Raw genomic sequence first — 12,887 nt, 5'->3', positions numbered from 1 at the left:
AATTAGATTAAAAAGAGATCAGGAGATAGCTAATTAGCAGCACAGAGTAAAGTAAGAGGCTGTAGTAATAGGAATTAGGTAGGTGCTGTAATTAGATTAAGAAGAGATGAGGAGATAGCTATTTAGCAGCACGGAGTAAAGTAAGAGAGCTGTAGTAATAGGAATTAAGTGCTGTAATTAGATTACGAAGGATCGGGATGTAAATTGGCAACTCAGAATATTGATAAGGAATTCTAAAGTTATGACGAATTCCAGAGTTTTTAAGGAAGATTAGTGAAAAGCTGATTTTATTGCAAAGAAGTAAATGAGGAACAAGTGAATTTTCTAGTGAAAGTGTGTCTACATTTGTGATGCGCAGAGATTAATAATTAAGTTATTTTAAAGAAGATTACTTTTGAAATGTGTAGCTCCAGTGTGATAGTTAACTAAAGTTTTAAGTGTGCCTCAGTGAATACCATGAGCAAAGGATTTATCCGGTAAGAACTGTCCAATTTTATATTACTTCAGTGCAGAGATATATGTGTAATTCCTCCTCTTATTCCCCACATTAACTGTAACGTTTCTTGCGGAAATCAGCCAGAGTATGAAGTATGAAAGTGTATACTCATGAAGCAGTTGTTGCCACCATCAATGGTGGCAACAACTGCTTTTGAGAACTATTATTGAGACTTGACTGGCTGTGTGATAATAGTAAAATTTGTTGCTAAGGGATTTTATGATATTGAACTCTATTAAAAGTTATTTTAATATTGTGAAAGCTAAGTCTGATAGCAGAATGCCCATAGACTGAATCTGTAAGATGTTGTAACCAGTTAAGCTAAGACATTTATATTATCTTGTTCTCAGAATTGAGTTTATATGTATAATATATAACCCAGAATTAAATGTTTTGTTTTGATGATTTTAAAATTGTGTTTGCCTGAATCTCCCTTACTGCACCGTTCATGAAATTATCAGGCCTAGCAGGAGCTTCAAACATAAGAGATAAACTCGGTCTATGTAAGAAATAATATTGATATAAATTTAGTCGATGTTTGGTTTCACTACATTTCATTAGACTAATCTAGATATAGAGTGGCATAGTCTAAAAATATAAATTTCTCTATATTTAAATTAGTAATCAACCAGCAACTTATTACTTGTTTAACAACAAAGTTAAAACAAAAAGAGCCAGGATCAAAAACAAGGAAGTACGATCTAACAAAGTAGTCTTCTTGATAATTTCGAACATCCTTGGGGTTTTGTTAAGCTTCAGATTAATGTTTTTATCACTTAATTTGACTGATAACGAACTTGTTTGAATAGAAGAATCAATCCTTACTTTTCCTTGCTGTTCATCTGATGTAGAAGTACTATCATAATTATCTTCAATTCGCAGTTTCTTTGGAGGAAATTTTTTTAACCATTTAAAAAATGTAAGCAATTTTGATAATATTAATTCACGATTTCTAGTGTAAACGTAAAAGTAAGCACAAAAAACGTAAAACGTAAAAGTAAGCTTTGGAATTGCACAGAAACAATATATACTAAAAAATCGTTAATCTTACTACTAATAGTCAAATAATACAGCTGTGGTGTCATCTGTAGATAGCAGGATATGTAAGCAATTTTCCTTCTCTAGTTGGGCTTGTCAATACCAGGATGCTCTATAAACAATGACAATGATAAGAAGTAAGAGATTTACTCCCTAGTTTAATAAACATAACAGCTTTGCCACGGACGATTATGTGTGCAAAGTCGCCCAATTTGCGCTACTCGCAAATTTAAGTTTACAGGATCTTTATGTCTTTGTCTATATTAGATATATGTTTAATTGATGAAAGAAAGTAATATTTTTTATCTTTAATTAATTACTTAATTTTTTTCCTATCAAATATAAAACTTTTTTTGACGCACCCCCCCTGGAGTATGCGTACCACACTTTGGAGACCGCTGCTCTAGAGCAGTGGTTCTTAACCGGTGTTCCGAGAACTGGTTACAAGTGTTCCGCCGATGAAAGATGTCACCTGACACAGTTCTGAGTATAATTGGCTACTCTGCATAAAAATGTCGAGGGAATTTTTCCATTATAACAGAACAATTAACAATATTGGAAGAAAAGATTTCAATTTACTTTCCTTCGTTAAATACACACAGTTATGACTAGATACGAAATCCATTTGGCACAGTTGATACAACGAGTTGTGAATTTTCGTTACAAGAAGCACAATTAGTTACCTTGTCAACGGATCGTACTCTAAAAATGAAATTCTCTGAAATAACTCTTGAGGAATTTTGGATTTTTGTTCAAGCTGAATACCCAGCTCACCTCCACAAGGGCACTGAAAATTTTGTTACAGTTTTCAACAGCATATTTGTGTGAGCTCGATTTCTCAATATTAACCCATATAAAAACTAAAACATGCGAAAGACTTACTAATATAGACAAGGAGATGAGGGTAGCTATATCACATATTAGACCTGATATTGCTGAAAGCCGACAAGCTCAAGTATCGCATTAAAATAAGTTCTATTTTTATAAAAAGCAAGTCCATGCATATTTTATTGTTATTTTATGACCCTAATTATTATTATTATTATTATTATTATTATTATTATAAAAACATCCATGGAGTCAAAGACTCATCGTGGGAGGTCCACTGTTATACACACAGTTTATCATACTGTGCCTTAAATATATTCACTGTCTCTGCACACACCACATTCTCGGGATAAGCATTCCCATCACTCACCACTCTCCATGCAAAAAACCTGCTCCTCGCACCCTTGCTCACACCCTCCTTATACAGCTTCCAGGAATGACCTCTTGTTCTCCTGCTATCCTCACCCATTCTATACAAAGCCTCCCCGACATTAATCTGGTAATAACCTCTTAACAGCTTATATGTCTCAATCATATCCCCCCTCCTCCTTCTATCCACCAATTTCTGCAAATTGCATTTTATCAATCTGTCTTCATACTCTACATTACAGAGACCAGAAACCACCTTAGTCAATCACCCCTGAACTTTTTCCAATGCAATTTCATCTTTTTGAAAACCAGGTGACCAGATCTGTGCACAGTAATCCATATGGCCTGACCAAAGCCTTATACAAAGGAACCATAACATCCTTACTTCTACAAATCAATGTCCTCCGCATCATTCCCATTATCTGCTGTGTTATCTTCACTATTTTAGTAACATGTCCCTGAAATTTTAGGTCCTTGTCTACAATCACTCCCAGATCTCTCTCATTTCCTCTACCTCTTCCAAGACATTTGCACCGATTGTGTACTTTACATCCCATCTCTGCTTCCCAAATTCCAAAACCTTACGCTCTGAAACATTGAATTGACATCCCCCACTTATTTACCCATTCAGCCAGTGTATTCAAGTCCTCTTGCAAAACTACAGCATCCACACGACTCCTGATTGCTCTCTCCAACTTTGCATCATCTGCAAACAACTGCACATCACCATTCAGACCTCTCCAGATATCATTTACATACAAATTAAACAGCAGTGGACCCAAAACAGACCCTTGAGGTACACCACTAGTAACTTTCCTCTTCTGGGATATCACTCCTCCATAGACAACTCGCTGATACCTATCAGACAGCCAATCTCCAATCCAGCAAACCAATCTACTGTTCATCCCCCATCCGTTCCAATTTAATTACCAGCTTGTCATGTGGCAATTTATCAAACGGCTTTGCAAAATCTAAATATACCACTGTATATGCAACACCCTTATCCAACGCATTTGTCACTTTATTATAAAAAGTAAGCAGGTTGCTAAAGCACGATCTTCCTTTAGTAAATCCATGCTGGCTGCCAAAGAGTATTTTTCTGTTGTCAACCCAATTCTGAATCTCATTCCTAACTAACTTCTCTAATACCTTGACCACAACTCCAGACACACAGACTGGTCTATAATTCAAAGCCTTACTCTTATCACCTCCCTTATGAATTGGAACAATTTTACCTAATGCTCTTGGTGTTCCCCAAATTTTTCTTATAATCAAAAGTGTTCCATGACTTCGAAAAGGTTAAGAACCACTGCCCTAGAGACTGTAATGAAAAATAAAGAATAAAGTTATGATAAGAGAACATCATGTGAATATATGATATCAACTTCATGCCAAATTACCAGACTTCTCTCTAAACAAAAAACTGTTTTTGAGATGTGCTTTAAGTTGAACTGAAAAGAAATTCAAAATTCAACAACTGATTGAAACAATTGTAAGTTTAGTATCATGAGATAGATTTCAGTAAATTATGTGAAATACAATCATGATCAAACACTGTAAAGCTGTTAAACATTTAATTCAAGCACCACTGCTATTAGAGTGTAGTCTACTAAAGATTAAAAAAAGTTGTCTGCAGTGAATTGATATAAGGTTAAATATTTTTAGAAAACACATAATTAGATGACTTTCATCAACCTGTATGATACTGCATATCACCCTGCTTATTGGAGGCCTGAAGTGATGATGATTTATGGTTTTAATGGTACAAAGGACAGCAAAGGTTATACTGTGCTATATCAAAGGTTATAGCAGTACACAAGGTGTGACAATTACAAACAACCATGACTGCAGTGTGGGATTCGAACCAGTGACCTGTCAGTTGGAGAGCAGATATGCTAACCACTTGGCCAACCAGGCCAGCAGCCTGAAGTAGCTTGAAATAAAGTTCTGCCAACAGAGCAGGTTTCCTTGATTATCTAACCTTTACCCGACCAGGGATATTACTTCACAAAAGCCACAGCTTTCTGATAGCCAAGAAATCAGCAAAACTATGTGTGTCATGTGATTAACATAATCAGAAATGTTATTAACTGGTTGGTTTGAATCATGTTTACAGAGGTGTATATATATATATATATATATATATATATATATTATATATATATTTTTTTTTTAATTTTTTTTTATTGTTCAGAATGGTACTGTTAATTTTTTCATGAAGATTTTGTTAATTTTGTTGTATTCATTTTTAGTGGTTTTTGGTAGTAGTGTTTCTATAATACATTTGTTGAACTGTTTGCATGTTTGTTTTAATGGTGGTGTGTTTATTTTAATTATTTTTGGTTTTCAAGAAATGTCATGTCATATTCTACTCTTCTGTGTTTATTTTTCTTCATATATCTGTTTTTTTCTGATTAGGCATTGGAGTTTATTAACATTTAAGGTACACATGCTGTTATCAGTTGAATTTTTTCAAGGGATATTGGCTAAAGACTTTGGCAGTATGTTTGTGATGTGTTTCTGGTATTGGCATTTTCTTGCTTGTGAATGCTTTTTTTTTGTTGTTGTTATTGTTTCCATAGGGGGGTGGTGATAGGCTGCTTTCAATGACTTTAAAAGGCAAGGTTAGCTTTTGATTGCTGCAGGCCAGAGGAGTTTGGTAGTATACTGTAGGTTCTTAGTACTTCCTATTATTGCTGTCCATGTTTTGTTTTTTCTGAAAGATGATTTCACTGTTTTAAATGCAAGATCTACCTTAGATAGTCACACTTCTCAGGTAGTGTGTATCTTTTGTGTTATCTAGTGTAGTGTATTTATCTGCTTTGTGTTATTTTGGTATATTTAGTGTTTTATATGTTATTTTTATCTTGTGTTTGTGATTTTATATTTCTGTTGTAACTTCCGGTAACAAATAATGTGCAAACAATAGTTCAAAAAATTTATCTTTATCCTTTTTGATATCTACATAATCTATAACTTGTGCTGCATTCTGTTAATTCTCGATTTTCTTGCATTTGTTATCATTATTGATGCTGAAGTACTGGCGTTTATTCATTTTTGTCTTCTCTTTCTTAATATTTGTGTTAGGATAACTGCTCAGTGTTGGTTTTTTTTTTTAATTTTTCCCACACAAAAAAGACAGAAGAGCCTATAGCAAACAAATGCAATGTGCAGGTTAACATGGATGTTTACATTTTTTTTTTTTATCCATTTCTGCTGTTTCCACTCTGAATTCTCTTTGCATTTTAATGTTTCAACACAAGATGTACCTTAAAGTATTTGCTGTGTTAGTTGTCATTTCTTTATTTATTAGAGATGTAGCGTTACAGATGATGTTTGCTTTGTGTTATTTTGTTAAAAATTAACAAAATTTTTAACATAGCTCAGTGCCACATGATTGACATCCCTTCAATATGACTTGTGTCATTCACATTAGGCACACCTAGATCTCCAAACTTTTATGGTGTGAATGCAATTAAAAATAATTATATATATATATATAATTTGCACTTAAAAATAATCTGTTAAAATGAATATCTAATAGCATGTTTTTTATTATTATTACAAACGTGATATAATATGTACAATAAACATTGTCAATATTCCACTTTCATATCTAAAAAATCTATTTACTCCCTCTCTCTCTCTCTTTGAGTATATGTTAACAACCACCAAATCTAAATGGCCTCATTCATAAAACTGTTTACAGTAATAATTCTAGGTATGGTAAAAAGCATCACAACTTATTTGTTTGTGTCCCTATACGTTTCAGCCTTATTTAAAGGTAACTCTGCTTTAGAGAAACGTATAACCTTTTCAAGCACCTTGAAAATCATCTATTGACTACCGACAGACACTATCCACCTAACCTACCAAGCCGGCCACTTACTGTATTTGGTAACGCGTTAAAATACGCGGCCGGCTGATATGACGCAACGTCCTCTATATATTCGGGTGTGCTTTTCCTGTAATTCACTCATTTATTCTTAAAGATAAATAAAATTGAAAAGTAGGTACACAGTAAAATATAGAAGATGAAATGGCAAGCACACAAACACATTACTAATTCCATTTCAAGCGGTATTTTAACTTACAACAATACAGGCAAATGAAATAATCCGTATGTTACTTCCCACCATATAATCACAAATAAAAAACTATTTCATAAGTAATATTCTTACCAGGATTCAGTCTGAAAAAACTTAGCATTCTTGGTAGGACAGTGGCAAACGCATTTAACTAATTTAAACACTCCCATTAATTCACTGTGATTAACTATCGACATTCAGCTGGGGAAAGACATATGCCTAAGTTTCACTAAAGAGGGCAGGACTACAACAGAGAAGGATTTTATAATCTAGTGTATTATTTTCTGTCAAATATGGATTGCAAGACAGGAACTGCTGAGGACTAATATCTTGAAGCCATAATTGCTATTTAATTATTAAAAATTACACTCCATGTTCTTGCAATATAAGATTCGTTAATATTTAACATGGTTGAAAAAATCTCATTCTTTAATTAATTTTAAGGCAGAGCTCACATTTTTAACTGAAAATCGGAATTTCTTTGAAGATATTAAATTTTCAGACAATCCAGAAAAATTAGTACATAAAACTATTAAGAAGTTAAAGAGAATATTTTGCAAATGATTCATAAACATGGATAAAATATTATCAAAATTTTAAATGGGTAGATAGACGCCTGTCGTGTTTTAGAAGTGCGATTAGCATACGACAGACAAGCATTATATTGGACTGAATCACAGCCAAGTAATTTGGCTATAACTGACGCTGTGATAGAGCAATTGATTCTATCTGCATTGGCTACCATCAACTAAGGTTGGATGCCATGTATTATGTCCATTAAACTCCGTGTATTCTTTTGGATGATGTAATTGTTTTTTGGGAATGAAAAACCCATGTTTTCTAGAGGAAAACCCTATTGCACGTATATGAGACTGGCTAGCTCGCCTTCCGTTGAGAAGTCCTTATGAAGGATTCCTATACTATATACACTGCTTGGAAAGAAGTCAATGGACACCATAGTTTGAGGAACAAACAGCCATGGCTCCCAACTTAATAAGATGTAGGACCTCCTCTCGATGCGATGACTGCAGCAATCCTACGGGGCATACTTTCCACAAGCGCGCGATAGAGATCAATGGGAATTTTGGACCATTCTTCTTGTAGGCATGTGATGAGATTTTGGGCTGTTGTGGGGGCAGACGACTCTTGACCTCACTAGACACTCCAGTTCATCCCACAGATATTTGGTGGGGTTGAGATCAAGCTCTGTGGAGGTCAGTCAAGTGTGGCGTTCATGTCCACAAATCACATAGATCCAAGAAAATAATCTAGAAAAATAGTTCTGTAGAAAAATCTACAGAAACGCCACAAAGTAGGAAGAATTGCACTGTTCAGATACCTTTCGAAATTCAATGTTTGTGGCACCACAAACAGAGATCGGAGGCCAAATTACGAAAAACAGGATCATACCATCGCATTTCCACCTCTGAATTTCATAGTTTGAGTTACGCACTCTGGTAAGGGACGTGCGCCGGGCATCTGCCACACCCTTCGACCTACTAGGTAGAAGCTGTAGCGTGATTCGTCGCTATGCATGTGACATGCATACTCTTTGCACCCCTGAAGACGACGGTGCATGTTGGTTCGGGTAATGTAAGATATTGTGGTCTTACCATGGAACCCATCTTGTGAGGTCTGAAAATTTTTGAGCGGATTCATGCTCCAGTCGACGCCCGGAATTTCGCATTCAACGTATCTGCCGACGAATGGCGGTTTTCCATATAATGCTTCGTAGCACCCTACGAAGCATTATATGGAATTATGTGACTGACCTGGCATTAATGGCATTATGTGGATGACCTGCGCACCACACTCACGTTCGGTGAGTGTGGTGTGGCAGGTTATCCACAGCTGGCAACGCTAGCAGTTGACTCCCTGTGCTTCACTCTCAGTATGATATCATTGATTGTTGACCTGGGATAGCCCAATTTCTCAATAATTTGCTGAACAGATAGGCCTGCGGTATGCGCATAGGCGAGTGGTCTGGGAGCTGATGGAGTTTGAAACAGACGTTATGATAGGATGCCTGTTTCAAACTCTGTCAGTTCCCAGACAGTTACACTGACTTAAGAGCATCATATTCCTTCAATTTATAGCTACAAACACATAACTCGTTGCATGACACGATGCACCTTGTCCATTGCGGTGTCTGTTGACTTCTTTCCAGAAGGACTATATGTATGGAATATTCATATGGCATACTCACATACACTTTCTATCTATAAAGCATAACACGCATTTTCTTCTTCCATACTCCTATTTAGCTTTAGAAAAATGAGCTTTCAAGTTAATTTTTTTAAATCCATCTTAACACATTGCGAGTCCCTATTTAAAAAAAAATCAGCTAAAGCCTGTTTATTCTCGTATATAGGGAGTAGGCGAGGCCATTTTAGCCCTATCTAACTTTTGGAGACTGATTGGGCAGTTCAATTTCCATGCCCAATCAGAGATATCTGGCCCAAGGCTATCACTAATTAAGCGGGACGCAGTGAAGAGAGACGGCTCAACAAGTGCCGCCATCTCGTGGTCACTAACCCAAACACTCGTATTTAATGTCTGAAATAATGTGGGTTCTACGGTCGATTTTCTTGAATTTACCGGCGGACGAAAAACCAGAGTTTCCAGGAGAAAAACCCACTTGCCCGTGCCAGAGATCGACTAACTTGGGAACCGGTCGAATAAAGTCTTAGAAAAATTTCTTCTAGTCGCCGACTAGATTCGAAACCACGAAGTCTTCCTTTGTGCGGTCAAGTGTCGTGGTGTACAAACTCCACATCCACTGAGCTACACAGAGTCCCTATTATTCTGATAAAATCCCTTCATCCACTTAAATACCCTCTACTATATGACTATTCCCACTTGCCTGTGTAGCTAGTGGAAGTGATGTGTGCCGTCCACGGAGCTTCATCGCCCAAAGAAAGAGCGTGGTAAGTTCAAATTTAGTCGCCGAGTAGAGGAACCTTTTTCGTTTTCTAAGCCGTTTTCTGACTGTTTCATGATTAATCGATCACCAGTTAATCGATTTCTGACAAGCGGGATTATTTCTCAGGAAACCCTGGTTTTTCCTCCCATTAACTCAAGAAAATGGACCTTAGAACCTACACTATTTTCAGACAGTAAAAGCAGTGTTAGATTATGGACCACGAGATCGTCGCACTTGTCTGCCGTCTCTATTCACTGGTTTCGTGTATAACTAGCGATAGCTTTGGACTAGCTATTTCTGATTGGCTACTTGTAGTGATGGAATTGTTTCCTAACTCTCCGAAAGTTAGAGATAAAAAAATGCCTTACGTACTACCTATAGGGAGGGAAAGGCATTTGCTGATTTTTTTAACATTGCCCTTATTTGTCTCTAAACTCTCTCAACAGTTCCATATCGAATTATCTAAATTTGTATTCAATGTTCCAGGAGTGATCCACTGAATGCTAGGAATCGGAAAAACTTATTGTTTCAATTTGTTATTGTCACCCTTATCATAGTAATAAAGCTCCTTTCATATTTCGCAATACAGGCTGCTTGAAATTTAGGTCTTTGCTATCACTACCAGATCCAAAATTTCATCTATCATCTATCATTCAGAGTACATCAGAACTAGTGCAATGCACATTCACCATATGCAGTTTAGAATTAGTGATGGTTTTGGCCATCTATCTCTTATTAGCTAATGATCGAGACTGAGAACGGTATCACCTAATGCCTATGAGATATATAAGATGTTAGCAGATTTTTAAAAAAAAATTAAAAAAAAGTTTGATAATGAGTAAAAATTAGCCCAGTCCAACTTTTGGACACTGAAGGGCAATCAAACTCCACTGATAGCCAATTAGAGATAGCTGGACCAAGACACTTACTAAATTTAAACTGCATCCTATGAAGAGACACAAACGAATGCCGCTATGTTGTGGTCCCTGAGCTTAATATAGTATTGTCGGAAATAGCATGGGTTCCACTGTTTGCGAGTACGAAACGAATTTCTTTTTCGGACCATTTTGCACCATGGATACAAACATCATTTGAATAGAACTACACAGGCCTCTATTTCTGTAAGCTGAAATATATAATCACTAAACATGTCTTATTGGACTTTGTGATTTTTCTACAGTAAATTATTCTGAGTTGCAGGATCAACAGTTGAATCTCTAGGAGAGAAATTCTGTATACCTGTGCCAGATCGACTAATTTCGGAGTCGGCTAAAACTTCCAGAAAAAAATATGTGCAAAATTGATGATAATTGGAAAGTTTCTTCTTGCATGCTTTCTATTTGCATGCTTCAGTAATATTTTGCGCTTCTTTCAGTTTTGCAATTTAATATACGATATTATCAATACAACTCAAGTATTACTATCATTTTTCGTTGGTAATTACGCTTATATTTGGCTATTTATTTTGTTACAGTTAATGACATCGCATGCTATTTACTATATTAACGGAGCTGAACTACAGGAAGTTGATGAGACAAGAGACTTAGGAGTTATTGTGGACAGAGAACTTAAGTTTAAAGGGCATATTGCCAAGATTGCTAAAACATCACATCAAATTACATGGTTGTTGAGAAACACACTAACAAGCAGGGATAGGGAAATTATTGTTCCACTCTATAAGGCATTAATAAGGCCGCATTTGGACTATCGTGCACAGATCTGGTCGCCAGGATTTCTTGGTGATGCGGAAGTGGTGGAAAGGATGCAGAGGCGGGTTACAAAGATTGTTGCAGGTCTGTGGGATGTTCCCTATGAGGATAGAGAGATGATCTGTGGGCTCCAAAAACTAGCTGATAGACGTAGGAGAGGAGATATAATAGAGGTATTTAAATTGTTAAAGGGGTTTTACAGGATTAATACTGATGATATTTTTAAGACCAGTGCAAGATGTGAGAGAACGAGGGGCCATCCCTGGAGATTGTGTAAGAGTGTGGTTAACAAGGGTGTTAGGACTAGATTTTTTACTTGGAGGGTTGTGAATGGGTGGAATGCTTTGCCAGAGGTGGTTGTGAATGCTTCAACTGTGAATGAATTTATGGAGAGGAATGACAGGTATTGTGTAAATAATGGTTAGTGTGTCAATGTCGGGTCTCCCGCGATGAGTCTTTTGACTCCATGGAGACACCGTTAAAATAATAATAATAATAATGTTTCCTTATATATAATAGAGTAAAATAGCTTTTTGTAGTTTATAATAAGTTACTGTTTTTAGTGATAAAGTAAATTAGTTTGTGTATTTATGTGTAACCAAGGGCCATAGCCATACTGGTTACTAGAGAATTAAATTAGATCAAACAGTCACTACGAGTCCAGTGACCGTATCAATGAGGGCTCACCTTACACGGTTTGATTTGATGTACATGTTAATATATTAGTCTCCTAAGTGAATGAACTAGTTAGTATATTGGTATCTTAATTGGATATGATATGTGAGTTATAATGATCTCTTATACTATATGTTTGAAGTAATTGTCAACATTGTTTAGTCCCATGAGGTAGTCTCTCAATCTTTTTCTGAATGCATAAGATAAGGTTATAGATTTGATTTCATTTGGGAGCTTATTGGAGCTGCTTGTCGCTAGGTATTGGAAGAAATTATGAAAAATTTCTTTGTTTGCCTTGAGTACTACCTGCATCTTCTGGCCGCAGCGTAATCCATAGTCTACATTATATACCAAGAAACTTTCAGCGTTCCTTTTTACGTATAATAGAATTTCATATGAAATCCTCTTTATTCTTTTTCATTAAACAATCAGGTTTCGGTTACAGTCAAGTCATTCAACATTCCCTAAAATACTTTATGATATATATACCCTTTTTCATTCGTTTGTTTACCATCTAATATATTACTTCCTACTGGGCATCACTAACCATCATTTTACAGTAAGAAATTCTTTCATTCTTTCTCAGTGCTCTCACTCTTACTGCAGGGAGAAACTTCTACGATATCTTCCGCTGTAGTCAGTATGTTATCATTATCAACATTATCAACATTATCATTTCACTATTCATCTGTTTAATTCTTGCTTTTTCAGTTCCACTCTTATTATGCATTTAGATATTGTTTGCTTCAGATGTGCTTTAA

At 35.9% G+C, this 12,887-nt stretch overlaps 1 protein-coding gene across 2 annotated transcripts in view; it reads right to left on the bottom strand.

Annotated features, from left to right (window-relative positions):
- The window catches only part of LOC150100394 (coenzyme Q-binding protein COQ10 homolog B, mitochondrial), a 92,744-nt gene extending 85,695 nt beyond the window's left edge, over positions 1–7,049 (bottom strand). For both annotated transcript variants that reach the window (XM_090402754.1, XM_090402753.1), the window contains exon 1: positions 6,913–7,049. In XM_090402754.1, the coding sequence (XP_090258880.1) occupies positions 6,913–7,016 (104 nt within the window). In that variant the 5' untranslated portion in view covers positions 7,017–7,049. The remainder of the gene's footprint in view (positions 1–6,912) is intronic.
- Between the last annotated feature and the right edge of the window lie 5,838 nt (positions 7,050–12,887).

The sequence above is a fragment of the Typopeltis vanoorti genome, chromosome 13 (genome assembly GCF_054136105.1).
Source record: "Typopeltis vanoorti isolate ZY-2024b chromosome 13, IOZ_Tvanoo_1.0, whole genome shotgun sequence".
In the NCBI taxonomy this organism is placed as follows: Eukaryota; Metazoa; Arthropoda; class Arachnida; order Uropygi; family Thelyphonidae; genus Typopeltis; species Typopeltis vanoorti.
Note: the sequence above shows the minus strand (reverse complement) of the source record. Positions and strands in the feature narration are given on the sequence as shown.